The sequence below is a fragment of the Zalophus californianus genome, chromosome 10 (assembly GCF_009762305.2).
Source record: "Zalophus californianus isolate mZalCal1 chromosome 10, mZalCal1.pri.v2, whole genome shotgun sequence".
NCBI lineage: Eukaryota > Metazoa > Chordata > Mammalia > Carnivora > Otariidae > Zalophus > Zalophus californianus.
This window is the reverse complement of record NC_045604.1, coordinates 113,516,986-113,536,754: the sequence shown is the minus strand read 5'-3', so window position 1 is coordinate 113,536,754 and position 19,769 is coordinate 113,516,986. Positions and strand designations below refer to the sequence as shown.

General features: G+C 49.1%; 1 protein-coding gene across 9 annotated transcripts in view; it reads left to right on the top strand.

Moving 5' to 3' along the window:
• Positions 1-19,769, top strand: part of SUN1 (Sad1 and UNC84 domain containing 1) — a 52,544-nt gene that overhangs the window by 9,051 nt on the left and 23,724 nt on the right. For 5 of the 9 annotated variants that reach the window (XM_027610209.1, XM_027610208.1, XM_027610205.1 and 2 more), the window contains exons 2-6: positions 6,121-6,217; positions 12,417-12,605; positions 14,273-14,457; positions 15,439-15,465; positions 15,582-15,779. In XM_027610209.1, the coding sequence (XP_027466010.1) occupies positions 6,141-6,217; positions 12,417-12,605; positions 14,273-14,457; positions 15,439-15,465; positions 15,582-15,779 (676 nt within the window). In that variant the 5' untranslated portion in view covers positions 6,121-6,140. Of the gene's footprint in view, positions 1-3,836; positions 3,974-6,120; positions 6,218-6,314; positions 6,459-12,416; positions 12,606-14,272; positions 14,458-15,438; positions 15,466-15,581; positions 15,780-19,769 lie in introns of those variants that run through there. The other 4 variants (XM_027610203.1, XM_027610207.1, XM_027610204.1 and 1 more) reach the window with 4 other exon arrangements.

Sequence of the window (19,769 nt, the reverse complement as noted above, 5' to 3'; positions counted from 1 at the left end):
GGGCGGTGGTAGAATGTTGGTCAGGTGTGCATGTGCGTACGCACGGCCCCTGGTCCCTCTCTGGAAGGTCCTTGAGGGACTGCCTGGCCAGACGCGCCAAGGCTAGCAGGCCAGCAGAAGCCGTGTGTGGTCAGCGCCTAGCATCCAGCGTCCCTGTGGGATGGCACTTGTGGCAGATGGCGTCTGAAGCTGTGCTGAGAGCTGGGAGGAGCGTCTTGTCTGTTGCTGTCCCCTTTGATTGCTTCTGTCCCCGTGGACAGGTTATGGGCAAGAGCCACAGCTCCTGACCTTCACCTCGGGGACCCGCCGCAGGTCGTTTCTAAAGATTTCTGATCGGAAGGCGGCGTTGGCCTCTTCTGCCTGGACTCACTCTGTCTCAGCCACTTTGCCAGTGACTAAATCACCTGAGAGAAAGTTTGATTTTTAACCTGCTCGTCTCTAGAAACACAGTGCTTTGTGCACTGCTTGATAAACATAACTGTCAACTAGGTGGTGCTACTTGGGGTCTCCAGGGGGTAAAAGGAGGTTCCTTTTTCCAGTTTTTCTTCAGAACTGATAGCATTTCCTAAGAAAATGTTGTGTGTTGAGATGTTAGTTTTTTTCTGTGTCTTTGGTTTTGCCATTTCCTTGAAGCTGTTTTTCAACCCTTGCGTGACTTGTAATTTTTGAGATTTTTCAGGCATGTTTTCTAGATTGTTACTAGTTTAGTACATTCTAAATAGTAAAAATTCAAATTATATGTGCTCACAGAACTAAAATTCATTCTTGGTTAAAGCATTCAAGAACACAGCTTTATATTTTCATCTCTATGATGTCCGTATAGCAGTGTGTACTTAAAGGGCATCGAAGGAGAAGCCTAACTGGGGCACCTGGCTGGCTCAGTCAGTTAAGCCTCCGACTCTTGATCTCAGGGTCATGAGTTCGAGCTCCTCATTGGGGAGCCTACTTAAAAAAAAAAAAAAATCTTAACTCTGATTTTATTTTTATAACTTTCTTTAGACGTTTTTTTAAACTCTGATTTTAGAACCCTACTAAGAACTGCATGTCTGTAAAGGTACTTAATTCCTTAGGTCGTAACCAAAGTTCAGCCTGAACAGAGGCCCTCTCCTTTTGTGCTTGCTAGCATGCATGTTCTCTTAGCCACAAGTAGAATGAGCTACAAGGAGACAATGATCTTTTCTGCCCGCAGATGCTGCACTCAGCCCTGTGACCCCTAAGATGTGTGCTTTTCCCGGTTAGGCATGGCAGCTCAGAGTCTGATGCTGCCCGTCCTGAAGAAGCTCTCTTTTACCAGGGCGGAGGAGGTGCCCTCATGCACTCTGCCAGGCTGCCCAGCTGGGGAGAGTCCCACCCTGCAGCTCTGGGCCTGGGTCCTGCCATGACCCCCGACAAGGTCCTAGCAGCCAGAGCAGAACACTCTGAGGACAGTGGAGCCTGGACAGGGCCCCTCTTTTGTAGCACATGCGTTTGCAAAATGTCAACCTCAGATTCTTTTCAGGGTTTTTTGATGCCATTGAAGACATTTTCAATCTGCTTTTTCACCTACTGTTGTGTGAGTGCAAATCAGCTTTCCCTTGAGTCTCAGGCTGGGGCTGCTGGAGGCAGGGCCCTGAAACCAGCAGGAAGGCTTTGGCGTTACAGGGATGGATGTGGAGGCTGGGAGCAGCATTTTGAAAATGCTTAGGACTCAGTTTAGTTAGTAGTGGGTCTAGAATCAGAGTTCTGACATACTTCTGACGGGTCTGAGACTGGTGCCCCTCCCATCCGTAAGCTCCCCGGGGAGCTGTCTGCACTGCCAGTGGCCTTTGCCTATCCTTTAGGCCTGGGGTTGAGTCAGTGTCCGTCTCAGGGGTTGCTCACTCAGAACAAAAACAATCCATGTTTAAAGGATTGAGAGCATAGGCTGTGTAAGTTCATTCTACCAAATATTGACGCTCACGGTTGAGTGTCGTGTGCCGGGCACTGCCTTGCACACATGATTTCATCCCTTTTTCCACTTTATTTCATTTTCATCCTCTGACTGTATTTAGTGCTCCCGTTTCATGGAGGGAACTCAAGAGTGATTGCGAGTGTTCAGGGAGAGAGGGAGGGAAAACAGGAAAGAGCAGGGTCAGTGGAGAGAAGGACCAGGTAAATTCCAGGACCATGTGCCGTCACATCCAGGAATTCTGTGCTGCAGTAAGCTTGGAAGAGAGCAGCAACCCTCTCTCCCTTCGGAAACTCTGCGTCCCGCGTGGTGGAGCCTCCGCATCCACCTGCCTCTGCAGGTTTTGCTTTGCCTGAGTTTGGTCCTCTTGTGCTTCTCCAGGGGAGAAGTGGTTTTCTGGCCTGTGGACTAAGTTGTGGCCAAAACACCCCCCTGGGCAACGGGTCTCATGAAGCTGGGGCTGGGCTCCGCATGTAGCTTTGTACTTAGATGTGCTTCACTAGAGAACATGACATAGAATTCATGTGGTTTGGGGAGTGAAATCAGAATCAGCTGGCAGAAGTAAGCATGTGTGTCGTGCCCCGGCCCCTCCTGTCTTCCTTTCCTCCAGAGCCATGCTGCCCGGTGTTCGTTCTAGAGTCTGGTGTCTGTCCACACTGGTCCTCTCTGGAGGGTGTCCTCTTTGGGCATTTTATTACATCTGTATCTCCTCTCCTGACACATTTTATCAGAAGTCTACCACTGTCTCTCATGTCTCCCTGTTCTCACCGGTTGGATTTTTGATGCAGTCACTGCTGGAATCCTGTCATTCCCGGGATTCCGTGATAGCCAGTAGCTGTGCTTGGTTCTTTGATTGGATTTATTTCAGACACAAGAAATTAAATGTATTTATTTAGGAATTTCTTTTTTTTTTAAGTAGGTTCCATGCCCAGCACTGAACCCAAAGCAGGGCTTGAACTCATGACCCTGAGATCAAGACACAAGCTGAGATCAGGAGTCAGACGCTTAACCGACTGAGCGACCCAGGCACCCCAAAATTAAATTTATTTAAAATTGTGTAAGGCCTGCCTGAAACCTGGCTAGAGGTGGGATGGCTCAGCCTTGTCCTCTGGCTCATTGACGGGAAGAACAGGTTGCAGGACTGTAGCTGGTCCTGCACCTCCTGTTAGCTTCTGAAAACACCATTCTTCCTGCATTAGAAATTAACCAAAATCTCTTTCAGGTGGTTAAAAATGTGAGCACATATAAATTAACTTTTTAAATGAGGCTGTGAGTTCTCACACATGTCTTCCCTCAGGCTCTAGCTCTTCTGTGCTGAGTCATGGGCTGAGCTCCTGGGTCCTCGGTGGCCCTTGTCGGTCAGCTAGTAGAGGTCGAGCTGGGAGCCCAGATCTGAGGGCTCTGCCCTGTCCTCAGCGCGGCTCTAGTGTCTCTGTGTTCTGGTCCTGATCTTGGAAGTAAATGCTCAGGTATTGGCTTTAGGGCTTCTGCCGTTCTCATTTGTAACAGTGACCTCCGTACACTTCAGGGATGTAGTCGCTAAGGGCGTATCAGACACCAATTGTAGCCTAGTTGGGGGAAGTTAGCGATCAGGACAGCTTTTTGCTGGGGTTTAATCACGTTGGTAATGCAGGTATTGAAGAATGTTAAGGTGAAAGGTCACTTTGGGAATGAAGTTGGGAAGATTGGGTTTTGTTAATCAAGTGAGTAACTAATAGGGGATAAAAACCCCGTCCGGTGTCCACTCTGGAGAATGAGGACAGTTACGGGGCATTTATAGTGTCACCCTCCCCAGCATTTCACGGTTGCTTGGTGAGTGAGTGCTCAGCGTCAGGGTAGTCAGGAGCCATTGTGAGACGCTGCCGGGGCGGGGCTGGGGCCCAGGGCCCCCGGAAGCCCAGGAGCGCTGGGAGCCGTGCTGCTGGGAGGGGACGTGGCAAGAAGACGCCCGGTTCTGCTCTCCCACTGCCCCTGCGCCTGGACTTCAGTGTTGGCCAGAGTAGACACTCGGGGGTCAGGCAGGGGAACAGGTGGACGAGCACACGGGTAATGCCAGAGTTAATTTTATCTGTCCAAAGAGCTTGAAGTGTGTGCATTAATAGATTGCCACATGCGGATGCCCTTGTTGAAGTGCGTTTCACGGGCAAGTGGGCTAGGTCTCTGAGAGGGACTGAGGAGTATTGAAATGTTTAAAATGGAGGAGTTTCGTGGTGTTTGTTGAAATTAGTAGGCAGGATAATTTTTATAATGTAAACAGTGTTTTTTATTTCTGTGTTTCTTAACTCCTTAAAGAATATTTGTGGAGCACCCAGGTGGTCACTTAAGCATCTGACTCCTGATCTCCACTCAGGTCTTGATCTCAGCGTTGTGAGTTCAAGCCCTGCGTTGGGCTCTGCACTGGGCATGGAGCCTACCTAAAAAAAAATTGTTTTTGGACTGGTTCAAAGAAAATGGTGTGAATCAAAGTACTTTTGGTTTAGTTTGTAGACAAGAGTCATTTACACATAAATACTTTTTGTCCATGTTGGTCTTTAATTTTAGTTTTATCTTTCATAGATTTTTCAACAGTAGGTTATGAATCATATCACTACCATGTGGGTTTTTTTTATATTTATTTGAGAGAGAGAGCATGAGTGGGGAGAGGGGGAGAGGGAGAAGCAGGCTCCCTGCTGAGCAGGGAGCCCGATGCGGGATTCAGTCCCAGGACCCTGGGATCATGACCTGAGCCGCAGGCAGATGCTTAACTGACTGAGCCACCCAGGCGCTCCTGTTTATTTTTAATTTGGAGGGTGTGTGTGAGTGTGTGAGAGAATATTTTTAGCCAGAGTCATTCCAAAGAAATTCAGATGACAATCTGAAAAACAAAACTTTTATTTATTTATTTATTTTTAAGTAGGCTCCACACCCAGTGTGGAACCCAACATAGTGCTTGAACTTCCGTGAGGTCAAGACTTGAGCCAATATCAAGAGTTGGATACTTAGGGGCGCCTGGGTGGCTCAGTCGTTAAGCGTCTGCCTTCGGCTCAGGTCATGGTCCCAGGGTCCTGGGATCGAGCCCCGCATCAGGCCCTCTGCTCCGCGGGGAGTCTGCTTCTCCCTCTCCCACTCCCCCTGCTTGTGCTCCCTCTCGCTGTGTCTCTCTGTCAAATAAATAAAATCTTTAAAAAAAAAAAAAGTTGGATACTTAACTCAGCCACCCAGGCACCCCAAACCTTTTCTTTTTTTAAAGATTTACTTATTTATTTTTAGAGCGCATGCTCGTGCAAGTGTGCGGGGGAAGGGGTGGGTAGGGGAGAGGGAGAGAGAGAATCCCAAGCAGACCCCTTTCCCTGAGCAGGGAGCCTGACAAGGGGCTCTATCTCACGACCTGAACCAAAACGAAGAGTCGGATGGTTAACTGACTGTGCCACCCAGGTGCCCCTAAAATTTTTTTTATGATTTTATTTTTAAGTAATCTTCATGCTAAACATGGCTTGAACTCACAGCCCAGAGATCAAGTTGCACGCTCCACGGACTGAGCCACCCAGGCATCCCCCCAAACCTTTTTAATTAAAAAATTATGGTCTTTGGGGGAAAAATAAAAGTGTAAGCTGTGCCTTCTGCTCGTGCATCGTTCAACCTACAGTTTTCTGGTTTGGCAGCGCATGGGCAAACGGCATCTAGAATGAGCGCTTGACTGTGGCCTAGGAACATCGTTTAGCGTGCAGTCTTCTGGTTTGGCAGCGCGTGGCAAACGTGGGCATCTAGAATGAGCGCTTGACCATGGACTAGGAAGCCATTCTGTTTTAGTTAATAACAATGAAAACTTAGTACAGGAGAGTGAGAACATTTTGATACCTTTAAGAATTTAAAAATACATTTTAAAAACGGTCTGAGTCCCTCTCCGTTTTTTGGAAAGTGCCCCAGTTTTCATAATTATAAATGAGTAATCTAGGGTTTCCCCTTTCACTCCTGTGGGTGTATCATTGTAGGGAGCTAAACATAACAGAAGGACTTGTAACTATGAGAAAATTTTGTCTCCTTTGCTTAACAAATAAAAAACAAAAACCGACTACTAGCTTTGTTTCACTCAAATTGTGATAGTGACGTTTGGGTCCCCAAGTATGTGCCCTGCGTTGGCTGCAACAGACAGGACTTGTCTGTGTGTTTCTACCCTGTTAACACCCTGCATTGCTTTTTCCCCACTTCTGCAGTATGACTTGAGGCCGTGACCATGGATTTTTCTCGGCTTCACATGTACACCCCTCCTCAGTGCGTGCCCGAGAACACTGGCTACACCTATGCACTCAGGTGAGCGTGCTCGCGACCCGTCCCATCGTTGCCCGGTCACCTCTCCGCTCTTGAATGCCTGGGATATGGGAGCTTCTTGCCACTTGCAACCAAATGCTGTCTTTTGAAAGGGAAAATAGCTGCAGAGTTCCTGTTGTACGAAAGCTTTACAAAACTGCTAAACCGTGGAGACGGGGAGGTTGTTTTGACAACCAGACATTGGGGAAGTTGTTTTGACAACCAGACATTCCGGTGACTCAGGGTGAGTCATTGCCAATGTCCTGTTTTAGACCCCACCCAAGTGGCTGTGGTCTTCTGGATGAATCGTTGTGGTTATGGGTACGGTTTTATGATTTGTATTAATGGCGGGGTATTTTGAAGTGAATAGAAATAACCTGGAAAGTGATTTACCTGTGAGAGGAGGAGGAACCCTAAACAGAGTTTTGAGGAAGCCCACGGTTTCCAGAGCGGCACTGTCAGAGGCTCAGTTCTCTGTGCTTACTCTGACATGATACTGAAGTCTGAAAGTGGCTGAGTGGCCCCTTGCCTGTCTAGTTCACCAAGTAGGAGGGATTGTTGAGACGCAACTGAAGAGTTACACACCACGGGTTAGTGCTAGAGAACACAGCACTCGGCGGGAAAGAGCGCTGTGTTCTGGCACACAAGGAAAATGCTTGTGTAAGTTTTTGCAATGGCTTATTTTCTGAAGAATAAAAATAGAAACTAATAAAACTGGAAGGTATTTTAACAAAGGTACTCTTTAACCACGTTAGTCAAACCTCACATTAGATGATTTTTTAATGTACAATTTTAGATTTTGTCACCTTTTGACTATTTTTGTCAAAAGTCCTGAAATACTTTAGAACAAAGGGAGTGGGCCAACTCAGATAAAACTGTTCCTTATTCTGTATTGTAGAGCATAAAAATAATTACTCCTGGCAACTTATTTTTAGCTTTTAGAACCTATTTTAAAATACAGATTTTTAAGAAATGCACATGTGTAGGTCTCTGCCTTGGGGAAGCAGCGCTGTGAGTTTCAGCACGCCACACTCCACAGCCTTCCTTCAGGTGGACGTGTGGGTGGATGTGGGAGCAGATGAGAAGTGACGTAGGAAAGGTGGCGGGGGGGTTCGTGTGCCGTGCTGGGAGCTTGGACTTTCATCTGAGGGTAGTGGGACCCAGCGAGGGGTTTTAAGCTGGAAGTGGCCTGACCAGGCTTCTGCTCAGAAGGATGTTGAGGCCGGCGGCGTGGGTAGGGGGTGGGGGCTGCTCAGAGACCAGGGTCCATGGTGGCCAGCACCGGGTCCTTCCCCTCAGTGCTGATGACTGCACCTCTAGCCGACGACTTGTCCAGCATGTCTTCATTGTGGTCTTCTTTGTCAGCACGTCACTGAGCGCACGGAGGATCCGCCAACATCCTGGTCATTCCACTTAATTAAACTACTTCTCTACGGTGGTGACTGCCTTAGCGTGAAAGTCTGGGGGGCGGTAATAAGCCCCCTAACTCTCTCTAGCTTCCACCCCTCTGGCGCTAGGCCCCTCCCTCCCTCTCCAGTGGATTGTTGTGAAGCAAATCTCTAAAAGGTGATACTTTAAAAAACAACTAGCCAAAATACTAGTATCACACCAAAAGCTCCAAGTAATTTAAAATAACCCCCGATATCTCTGTAATATACTGGAGAATCACTGCTCAGTTTCCCGGATCCTCATTTTTGTTTTAAATCAACCTAAACAAGATTTTCCCATTCTTCTGAGTATTTACCTCTGAAGTTCTCATCTGTGTTTCCTGTGGTGATTAGATGCAGAGGTTTGATCAGGGCTGGGTTCGTGTGTTTGTTGGCGGGACTCCACGCTTCCTTCCTGTCAGGGATGCCTGGCGCCTGGGTTGGTGTGGAGGCTGTCCAGTGCTGGGGGCTGGGCCGGACCGTCCCTGAGGAGCCCCCCAGCTCCACGCACGTTGGGGGTGCAGCCACTGGGACATTGCCTTGGGCAGGAGGCCGATGTTCCCAGAAGCCCTTCAGAGACCCCGGCCCCCCCAAAGACGAGGAGACCCCCCAGCTCAGGTGGCAGCCCACACTCTGGAGGCAGGTGTCTGACTGTGCCAGCCTCTGGTAAGTGCACCACGATCTCCACCGCAGAAGCTGAGAGCAGTGTCGAGGAGGGTCCCGTGCTGCTGGAAGGCCACACCAGCAACAGGACTGGGGCATCGCTGGTGAATCCAGCACCATGGGAGTCTGTGTACAGAGGCAGCCTGAATGCAGCAATGGGGGCAGGAGTTGGAATGAAATGCGTTGAGGAGTGAGTGTAGACAACTTTTTCAACCAGTGTGCCTGGTCAGGGGAGGAGAAAGGACCCGGCTCTTTTTACATTTTGTTTTTCCCCCACCGCACCATGGGGACAGATGAGAGTGTGTCTAGGTGCTGATGGTTGGGAGCCATAGAGAGGTTGAAGGGGAGGGAAGAGGCCCTAGACAGAGAAAGACCCAGCCCGGAGCGCACAGATGGCATTCGGATGGCCCATCTGCAGTAGCGGGAAGGAAGGGGAAAGGGCCGCATGAATGTGCGTCATTCCACAGGCTCCGCCTGAGAGGGGGCAGCAGTTCTCCCATGAGGCTGATGGCCTACAGAGAAGGAGCGGCAGGGCCTTCTGCACTGGAGAGCCAGAGGTGGGGGTGAGGCGGGACCTGGTGGCCTTGGGGACCTCGCTGCTGTGGTTCCCAGGGGCCTGCAGCCGTCTGGTACAGGGGCACAGCCGGGTTCATCCCGGGGCCCTTGCTGCTGGGACCCAGAGGCCAATGAACGTGGGGGAAGGGCTGTGACGAGAACCCTTATCCGGAGCCCAAGTGAGGCTGAAGGACACCTTCAGTGAAAGATCCCAAATGGTGGGTGATGGAGGCTCAGGGGCAGCCACGGAGGTCACATAGAGAAGAACTTGGAACCATGGGGGTTTGGGCAGGTTCCTATATGGGACTTGCTCTGCCCAGTCCCCCTGCCCAGTGGCCAAGCTGCTGTCTTATGACACTGTAGCTCTCGCAGCCCTGGTGGGAATCAGCACCACGAGCCCCCGTGCCACTGCCCTGCTTCACAGCTTGTGGCTGCTGAGCGTGCATATCCTCTGGCTTTCAGCTGTGGTAGATTTTTTCTCTAGTCTTTTAACTAAAAGTGCATCTAAATAACATACGTTTCTTTTTTTTTTTTTAAGCGTTCATTTATTTATTTGAGAGAGCGAGAATGAGAGAGAGAGAGAGTACATGAGAGGGAAGAGGGTCAGAGGGAGAAGCAGACTCCCCGCTGAGCAGGGAGCCCGATGCGGGACTCGATCCCGGGACTCCAGGATCATGACCTGAGCCGAAGGCAGTCGCTTAACCGACTGAGCCACCCAGGTGCCCCTAAATAACATACATTTCTAAAAGAACAACATTTAATTCATGAAGGAACCAAACTAAAATCTGCTCTGAAGGATTCAGTCTATCATTGTCTTTGGGGTCTTTGTACTCTTCTTTTATTCTAGTTATAATAAAGTCCTGTAACACCACAGTAGCTGAGGTGCTGGCTGGGCTGGGTGCCCAGTAGCTCACGTCTCCTACAGATATTTGCACCTTTCTGCTGAGCTCTGGGCACATCTGTCTGTAGGAACCTTGTAGGAATGATGGTTGGGATCCCAGCCTAGGGCAGAGGGTGCCACTGGCTTGTGTGGCCCCTGGACTGCAGCCCTGGTGGAGGCGTTAGTCCCGAAGGTACCACATAAACGCTGAGCCCCAGACCGAGTGGCCTGCGTTAGCCCTGTCCCCGGGGAAGGATGGCCAGACAGGTGGTCCAGACTGAGAACCTGCAATGGCTGGTCCCTCCTCCCTTCCTCTGAGCCCTCCCTGCTTTGGAGTTCAGTGTGTCCAGCTCAGACTGAAAGGGCCTGAGGCCCCATCTGCTTTCAGCTCCAAAGGTAACCACTGTTACCAATTTGAAGAGAACCTTCCAGGTCTCTTCTGTGCCTTTCCCTACCTTTGTATGTATATGAACGTGTGCTTCTGTTTTTTGTTTTTTAAGGGATAGACCTTTTTTTTTTTAAAGATTTTTATTAGAGCACGAGCCTGAGTGGGGGGAGGGGCAGAGGGAGAAGCAGGCTCCCCGCTGAGCAGGAAGTCCATTGTGGGACTTGATCCCAGGACCCTGAGACCACAACCCAAGCTGAAGGCAGATGCCCAACCGACTGAGCCACAAGGTGTCCCTCTGTTTTTTTGTTTTTTTGTTTTAAGTAGGCTCTAGGCCCAATGTAGGACTTGAACTCATGACCCGGGGATCAAGCATCGCACATTCCACCAAGCCAGCTGGATGCCCCGTGTGCTTCTGTTTTATAGTTTGTTGTAACATAAGTGGGATGATACTAGAATCTTTCTATTTAGCAGTATATGCAGATCTCTCATGATCATGTTAAAAGAATTCAGACAGACGTAGCCTGGTTTAATTAACCATTCCTCTGCTGGTGGATAGTTTCTAGTTGTCTGCTCTTGTAACATTCTTGTATTTTCTTCTCCCAGGGCCTTTCTAATCAGACTGACGGGTTTGGAACACCCTTCTGATGGCCAAGGCATTCCAGGTTCTGGGTTGGAGTACCGGGGCCCCTTCTAGATTGTGCAGGGGTAGTAGTGTTCCAGCCTGGAGCCCCCAGGGCCTGTGGGGCTGGGCTGCACACTGTCGGCTTGCTTGCCTTCTGCTTATTTCTGTAGTGGTCTGGAGTGACCACCACCTGGTTTGGGGCTTAGACCAAAGACTTTGTCTTTGGATGTTTGGCTGTCCTTAGATGAAGAGGAAGAGTGTGCTGGTGGAGGGGACTGGTCCATAGTTACACAACAAATTCTGACTTGAAAGAACAGAATTTTCTTAAACTAAGATTGTACTTGTATAAAATATTTTTGGAAGAAAAGTATAACCATACTTTAGATTATACCCAAATTCTGCTTAGTGTACTTGCGGTGTGCTCAGCATGGGTGAGCGTGGTATGTCTCTGCCCCTGCGCCAGCCTCCGGTGCAAGCGAGGAAGGGGCTCTTCCTGAAGTTGTGCGAGCACCTCAGCATGGATGGCTGGGAGCAGCTGGTGTTTACTTACTGTCGGTTCGCTTGAAGAGTTTTTAGTGTCAGATCTAATAACACTTATGGTGAACATGATTCTGAAAATACTTTTATAATCTAAAACATAAGACAAACTTGTCCTTAGCCCACTTCCTTTCCTTGAGAGCCTCGTGGCTCCTCTTGATTTCCAGGTGCTCAGCCCAGTCTGCTCTCCAGAGGGCGCTGTTGTCCTGCTCCCTGGACACCTCCGTGTGGGTAAGGGGGCCTGCAGAACACAGGCCCCCTCCAGCAGGGTGGGCAGCCCCTCCTCAGCCTTCCAAGTTTGCCTTCTTGCTCGCTTTGCTGCTGTCTTTGGCCAGGCCCCTCTGCCCACAGCACCTTCCCTGCCGAGCGTGGCTCGTCTCTAGCTGTGGGTGTGGAGTCCTCACTGGTGGTGACCACACAGTCGTCACCTGGATGGTCTGGGCAGATCCGGAAGTGCGATGCCCTTCCCAGTGGAGGCACACAATAGGTGCTCAGTTAACGTGTCTTGATCTGGAAGAATTTCCTGACAGCACAAAAGAATGCATCTTTTAGTTTGAGATGATTACGTGGAAGGGTATTGAAGTGACTTTGTGACAAGCTTGTGTCTGGCTTTATGGTTGAGTTAGACGCAAAGTAGCGTTACGTACTGCCCAGTGTCTGGCTGCTTTTCTCCTTAAGGGATTAGCTGTCACATGGTCACTGTTTCCTTAACTGCTCTATCAGGCATAGAGCCTACTAGTAAATGCATTCTGATTTTTTAGTGATGTTGACCTAGTTCCCCATAGGTGGAGGTTCTTTTTTTTTTTTAATTTTTTTATTGTTATGTTAATCACCACACATCTAGGTGGAGGTTCTTGTGAGCACATCCTAAAGCAGGTTAGGGTCAGCTCTAGACTGAAATATTTGGGTGCCTGGGGACTTTATCTCATAGATGGTGTGGCCAGAGCACGTCTGTGGTGAGCATCAGTTGTCCACCAATTTGGGTGACTTCTGCTTTGTGGAAAAGTCATCACACAGTAATGGCTGTCTTTAAAATCTGCACTAGATCAGTACATGTTCTGTTCATTATTTGCTCAGTATGTTTCAGAAACTCTGCGTTATTTATCTCTGACAAGTTTTTTTCCTTCTAGTTCGAGTTATTCTTCTGATGCTCTGGCTTTCGAGACTGAGCACAGATTGGACCCCGTGTTCGATTCTCCAAGAATGTCCCGCCGTAGTTTGCGGCTGGTCACCACCACGTGTGCCGTGGAGGATGGCCAGGCTGGGGACGCTCACTCCTGCACCAGTAGCACCGTGTCCCTGAAGGACCGAGCGGCCAGGTAAGCACTGCATCCTGTGTTCCCAAACATGCTCTAACACCATGAAAACCGAATGTACAAGCTTTCTAGTCTGCAAAACCACACTCTTGCGTCTAAGGATATGTATGTACACCATGGAAATTCACACCTAAAGTCGTAGATGTGCTGCAAATAAGGACTGAACCTAATCCTGGACCATGTGGCTTGCTGGTGTCGACCTTCTTGTGCAGGCGAAGATTTCTGGTTCTCTGGCCTTGTGCTCAGACCCTGGGGAGGAGCATGGGCACCCTGGAGCTGGCCTCCAGCATTGTCTGTGGGGGGTAGCCTTACCAGACGATCCTGTGGCACCGTGGATGAGCTCTGCATTGTTAACACTTGGTCTCTTTTTTTTTTTTTTTTAAGATTTTATTTATTTATTTGACAGAGAGAGACACAGCGAGAGAGGGAACACAAGCAGGGGGAGTAGGAGAGGGAGAAGCAGGCTTCCTGCCAAGCAGGGAGCCCGATGCCGGGCTCGATCCCAGGACCCTGGGATCATGACCTGAGCCGAAGGCAGACACTTAACGACTGAGCCACCCAGGAGCCCAACACTTGGTCTCTTTATTAAAATCTGTGTGAACTAACAGACGCATCCATGAAGTTTAGCTGTTCACCTCCATTCGTGATTGCGTTCGCTTGATTTCTGAGCTCTCCATGTGCCCATCACATGTGCATACCCAAGAAGAAACAGTTGCAAAATCTTTGTGCCATTTCGAGATAGTGTTCTATTGCTCACATAAGAAAGACGAATATCCAGTCTGAAGGGTCATCTTTCACTCAGGATTGGGGTGGTTCTATTGCTCACATAAGAAAGACATAAGAAAGACGAATATCCAGTCTGAAGGGTCATCTTTCACTCAGGATTGGGGTGGTTCCTATGAAGAGAGGTGGTGGAATGCCAACTTGGAGCCAGGCTGGGCGTTGGCGGCCAAGGCCCCACGTGCCTCACACTCAGTGTGGGTTATTTAGAGAATAGGAGAATAGGATTGCAGCTCAGTAGGCTCAAGAAATGCACTTGAGGGCCCCAGTCGACTCCATGTGTGCGTGGCGCTGCAGCCAGGCTGGTTTTCTGCTACTGGGCAAGGCCACAGCCCGTGTGTGGGTGTGGTTTGCTCACACACAGCGGTGCTTCACTGTGTCCTGGCTCCTTCCCTTGCGGAGGGAGGATCTTCTCCCTGCCCCAGCCTGGTGCTGACATTCATAAAGTTTGTTTTTAGGGGCTTTGTTGTTATCTGTGCAGCCTTTCCTTGCTGTCCTTAATGCCATTCCATCTTTACCAGGGACTGAGAAATCAAGCGATGTGTGCGTGCACACACTTATTCTGAAAGGGGAGGGATTAAATTTATAAATCATAATTTTTTAAGTCTTTATTAGATTATTTTAGGTTTTAACCACTTTTGGGTTGTGGGACCCAAAATAATCGGAAAACTGTCTTGTGTGTACAATTTTAGAAGCAGCTCTGGGACCCCAGCTTCAGGATTCCTGTGTCAGGTTAATGGGTGTTTCATTACAGCAGAGAAGACATAAGAAAATGGCCTTAAAAATACTGTATTTGTTTTCAAAGATTTTGTGTTGGTAAAATAGAATCCTTTTGTATTTACTGTAAGAAAAAAGTCTATAAACTTTTTCCTTTTATTCTTTTCTCTTAGAACAGTAAAGCAGCGCAGGAGTGCAAGCAAGCCAGCTCTTAGTATAAACCACACCTCGAGGAAGGTCGTGTCCTGCGCCGTGGGCCAGAGCGTTGCTAGCACGCTCTCAGGTGTGGCCTGCCTCCGGCCTCCGGTGCTGGATGAGTCTCTGATCCGCGAACAGACCAAAGTGGACCACTTCTGGGGTGAGTCGTCTGCCCCTTACAGGGTGGGAGAAGCTGCGGGAAGGTCCGAGGTTTCCTATAGACTCAAGTTCAGAATGCAGGCAGCGGCTTCCAAACACCTGCTGCTTCTGCTGGCTGCGCTCACGCGTAATCAGTTGTGACATGGAACCAGCTGAAGTGGTCGGGTTGTAATCTGATAACTCTTTTTCTAGACGTGTTACTTCTGTAGGATGGGGAAGCATGGTTGTTAGAAAAATCCACTGATCTAATTTCAGGTTCCAGACCGCTCTCAGCAACAAGGCAGACGCAGTATTTTTGAGTCCTTAGAAAGCACCCCGTGTGGACGAATTGACACTAGAAAGCAGTGTGGCTCATGAACCTTCTTATCTAAAGCAGCAACAGTGTGACCCTGTCCTTGCCCCTGGCAGGGTGACGGCCACAGAGACATGCAGCTGCTTGCTTGTGTCCACTCCATGTTCTGTTCGGCCCCTTTGAGGAGATGAGAAGATGCAGATCAGCTCCCAAAAGTTTGTGTGCTAATTTGAGGCAGCATTGGGATTGGTGCTTGCTCCGTTTGACTCAGCTAGCAAGGGTGGTTCCCCGGCAATGCCGGAAGCAGAGGGTGCTGGTGGGGCTTCTGCCTCTCCATACTGGGGTCTTGTCTTCCTGCCTGTTCTCCAGGTGTGTGTGCGCGTGCAGGTATGTGTGCAGAGGCACGTGTGCAGGTGTGTGTGTGTGCATGCAGGTGTGAGCTCAAAGGTACGGGTGTGTGCCTGCAGGTGTGTGGAGGCGCTCTCTCCAGAGATGTGCTTCCACCTTGATTCAGAAGATCATGCCTGTATATATCTGGAGGAATTTCCATTAGTTGCAGGCATCTCAGGGAATAAATCTTGACCGTTGCCAAAATGCTGATTTATTAATCATTGTAACCTTTACTTTTTGTGTGTGTGGGCTTTGTTGTGATAATTCGAGCTCATGAGCAAACACGTGTGTATGTTTTAGGTCTTGACGACGATGGAGATCTTAAAGGTAACTATTTTAGTCCTTTTTTCCTACCCATTTTTCAAGATGGAAGTTTTTTTTTTTTTTTTAGGTATCTGTAGATTGTGATAAACTGGTTCCCTCTACTTTTTTGCAAACTTTAGGTGGAAATAAAGCTGCCACTCAGGGAAACGGGGACCTGGCAGCAGAAGCCACCAGGAGCAACGGCTACACGTGCAGTGACTGCCTCCTGCTGTCCGAGCGCAAGGACACGCTCACCGCGCACTCTGCACCCCTCGGGCCGTCGCCGAGGCTGTACTCGAGGGACACGAGCCAGAAACCTGAGTCTGTCTCTTTGAAAGGTTAGAAAAAGATTTCCTGTCCAAACATTTTTTATAAACCTGGTTTTATAAGCCTCTTGGCATCTGCACTGTTTCCTGTCATTGACTTAAACTCAAAATCGTCTGATAAAAGTTTAAGAAATGCACCAAAAATGAACTTTGTTCCTATTCATCCTCTTTGAATTTACATTTTTTGTGGTTCGTAGTGTCTGAAATTCTGTGAATTTGAGCTTTGGGTGAGCAGAGGCAGACCCCCCTTCAGGGAAACCTGGTGGCAGCGTGTGACCACTTTGTTTTCACGCGAGGTCACGGACACTCCCGTGAGTGGGAGGAACAGCTTGGTGGCGGTTTATGCCCGTGAGATGAGGAGCGTGTGGTCTCTGTGGTTATGTAAGAGTACATGAGCTCGGGGTTCCTCGGGAATGTGCAGGGCTGGGGTGGGTGCTGGCAGCAGTCATTTACTGTGTGCCCGTGGCCCGTTCACCAGCCGCAGTGGGCTTCCAAGGCCGGGCTGCATTTGTTTGAACAGAAAGGCCCTCGGAGCTGGCCCTGGACCCACTGGGCCTGCCACAGCTTTTCCAAGCAGGCCTGGGGGGCACCCTCCTGGGTTGGGTGCTTGCTGCCTCTCCTCTTTGCCTGGGTCCCCTGGGAGAGCATAGCGACAGATCCCCGTCCAGGTTCCATTACACGGCTGAGACGTCCCTGCTGATTGGGGACCCATGCCTGTCCATGATTCCCTACCCTGTGGTCACGGAGAGGCCAGGGAGCCCTGGTTTCCAAGTCTGCGGTCCCCAGTCTGTTTTAAGCCAAGTGCCAGTCTGCGTGGCCAGGCTCGAGAGCATACTCAGTCAGGTGGGCAGGGATCCAGAAGGGCGGACCTGTCATCTGTCTGTCACTGTGTTCCTGGCTGTGCCCTGCACGTGAGGGCACTCAGTATTTTTCAAATGACTATTTTGACAAAATGAAGGATGGTAGTAGCAGGACTGAGAGTTCTTTCCATCTTATCCTTGTGGCTCAGGTTTCTGGGTTTGTCTACTTTGGGTTATTGACAGTGTTGGCATTAATGTATCAAAACGGGGAGGCGGGAGGGGGAGGTGGCAGAGTCGGTCCGAGGAATTGGTTCCAACACCTTTTGGATTGCAGAGGCCAGCATCGCGGGGCACTCTCTGGCTCTCCCTGGCCTGCGCCCCAGCCCTGCAGTCCTGTTGCTCTCCACATCTTCTAGACCAGCACACTGAGCTTTAGCTAGCTTAAGAAGCTCAATAGTTAAGTGAGGGAGCTGGGATCTGGACCCAGGCATCTGGCCTCCAGGGTGCTCTCCCGAGATACTGTGCCACCTCCTGAGGGCTAACTGTCCGGGTGGAGCTTGGGAGCCAGGCCTGGCACCTGACTGAACTCCGGGCAACCATCAAACATGTCATGTGTCTGGCTTTGTTGAGGCCGCGTTTCTGAAGCATGCCATCACCAAGAGGAGGACAGTAAAAGCATGTTCCACCATCCATAACCTCCTGCGGTATCTGTGCTCACAGACCAGTGAGCACGTGTAGAAACAGTCCCTGCTTTCCTGCAGCCCCTCACTCGCATCATAATAGAGGTCATGTCTGTATTCCCGACAGCCAGCTGTCTTCATCCTGAGGCTGTGGATGGGGGTCGATGGCCTGAGCTCAGCCCAGATGGAAGAGTGCTGGGTGTGGTTTTGGTAGTAGCCTCTGGAAGTCTTTAGCTTGAATTGGTCTTGAATGTTTTTGAGGGGAAAACAAGCTATATTTTTATCTGCTTTGGGCCTCTGCTTATCACCTTTCTTGGTCTTTTAAATTATAATAGTGATTACGACCAACACTAATTTAAAAACATCTGTTCCTAATTATTTGGGTAAAGCATTTATCAAAGAACATTTGGAAATCCCAGACATGCACAAGGAAGAAAATTAAAATCGCCTGGGACCTACCACCCAGAGGTGACCACACTACACGCTGGGTCCAGCCCGCTTGCTCCATGGTTGCCTGTGGAGACCATACTGTGTGAATTGTCACACGTTACCACAGTTACCGAAAATATGTACAACTCTTCTCGAGCATGAATTATTAACACCCCACACATTTTCTGTCTTTATTTTTGTTTTTACTTATTCTGGTTGTAAAATCTTGGAATGGTACAGATAAAAGAAGTTCCTTCCCTTTGTCCTTCCCCATCCTCCTCTGGTCTCCCTTCCAGAGGGAACTGGTGCTAATAGTAAGAGATCGTGGCGAATTCTTCTGCTTTTAAAATGAGGTAAAATGCACATAACATAAAATTAACAGTTAATCATCTTAAAGTATACGATCCAATGGCATCTTTTCGTACATTCACAATGTGCGACTACCACCTCCATTTTGCTTTTGTGCGCCTATAGAAATGCGCGGTTTGTTTAAACGCTATCATAGTACGGATATGGCTTTGCAACTTCATTTCATATGCCAATTCAGATGGACTTTATTCTTTCTGATTCTTATCTAATATTGCATTTATGGTTATATCAAAATGCATTTAATCATTGTCCATCTAGATGGACATTCATGTGTTTTCTGTTGGTATGCTTTAAAGATTTTATTAGAGTGAGTGAGCGAGCGCACTGGCATACACATGCATGAACAGGGGGAGAGGCAGAGAGAGAGAGTCTCAAGCAGACTCTGCACTGAGCACAGAGCCTGACACAGGGCTCTATCTCACAACCTAAGCTGAAGTCAAGAGTCGGACGCTGAACCAGCTGAGCCACCCAGGCACCCCTGTGTATGCTTCTAGAAACAATGTTCTTTGGGTGTGTTTCCTCGTGTGTATGTATTTGTGTACACGGGCGAATCCTTCCCTAGGGTAGACAAATTAGAAGTAGAACAGATGCATTTGAGCTTACCAACCCACTTGAGCCGTGCGGTTTCTGAGTCCTAAGTGTTTTGAGGTTCAGGGGAAGTGCAGCCTTGACAAAACGTGGATTTCTGGTTCACATCAAAAAGACTTTTTAAAAGGCTTGGAAGTCTTTTCCTTGGGTCATCCAGGCTCTACAGAGCAGGGTACAGATGGGATGTCTGCACGCAGACAGACTAGGTTCCTCCCGGGAAGCATGGAAAGCTGGGCCCTCAGGGCCTTCCCGGGCCTCACAGGGAGGCACCCAGGAAATCAGAGATGGAAAACAGAGTGTCTTCCATGTTCTCTGTCTTGCCTATGGCAGCTCTTAACTTAAAACTTCTGTTGGGGGATTATTTTAGGATAAGGTCAAAGCCTTAGGATAGGTTTTTGAAAAATTGTCATTTGTCTTGGTGGCTTAGATTAGCACGTAGCTTACTGAACCAGCCTCAGGCTTTAGAGAAATCAGGACTTAGGTGCCTGCCTCCTTTGGGCACGGCAGTAGACGCTGTGAGCAGCTGCAGCTTGAGCCCGCACGCTGCCTGGACACGGCTGGCAGCGGGGTGGGGGGCTGCGCACGCGCTCTTCCTGTGCTGGGTGGCTCCCCACGGCAGCCACTCTCCTGAAGAAACTGTAGCTAGCAATTAAATACTTAAAAAGCTGTTCCAGTCTGCAGCTCCTAAATAAATATCACTGCTGGGGGAAAAAAAAAAAGTCCTTGTGCAATTTCAGTTTGAATAGATTCTTCCAATCGACTTCCCAAAAGACTGACCCAGATTGCTCTCCTGCGGTGGCAGTGTGAAGGTCCTCATTCTGTGTGCTCTTGCCATTTCTTCATTTGTTCATGTTTTCACAATTTATCCCGTTCCATGGGTGAAAAATGGAATTTCAGTGTTTTTGATTATCAGTGGAACAGACCATGTATTACCTCTTCATAAACGTTTTGTATTTTTCCGAAGCTTCACGGGAAATTTTCAGTGCCGTGTGAAAGATGGGCAGAGGCACAGTGGGAGATGCTTGGCGCTGATGCTGGGGGTGGGGGGAGGGGAGGCTAGCCACGCTTCTAGGGATGTTTTGATACAGCACTCCAAGTCAGCAACAGGCTACTAAGTAGGCTATTTGGGAAAAAAG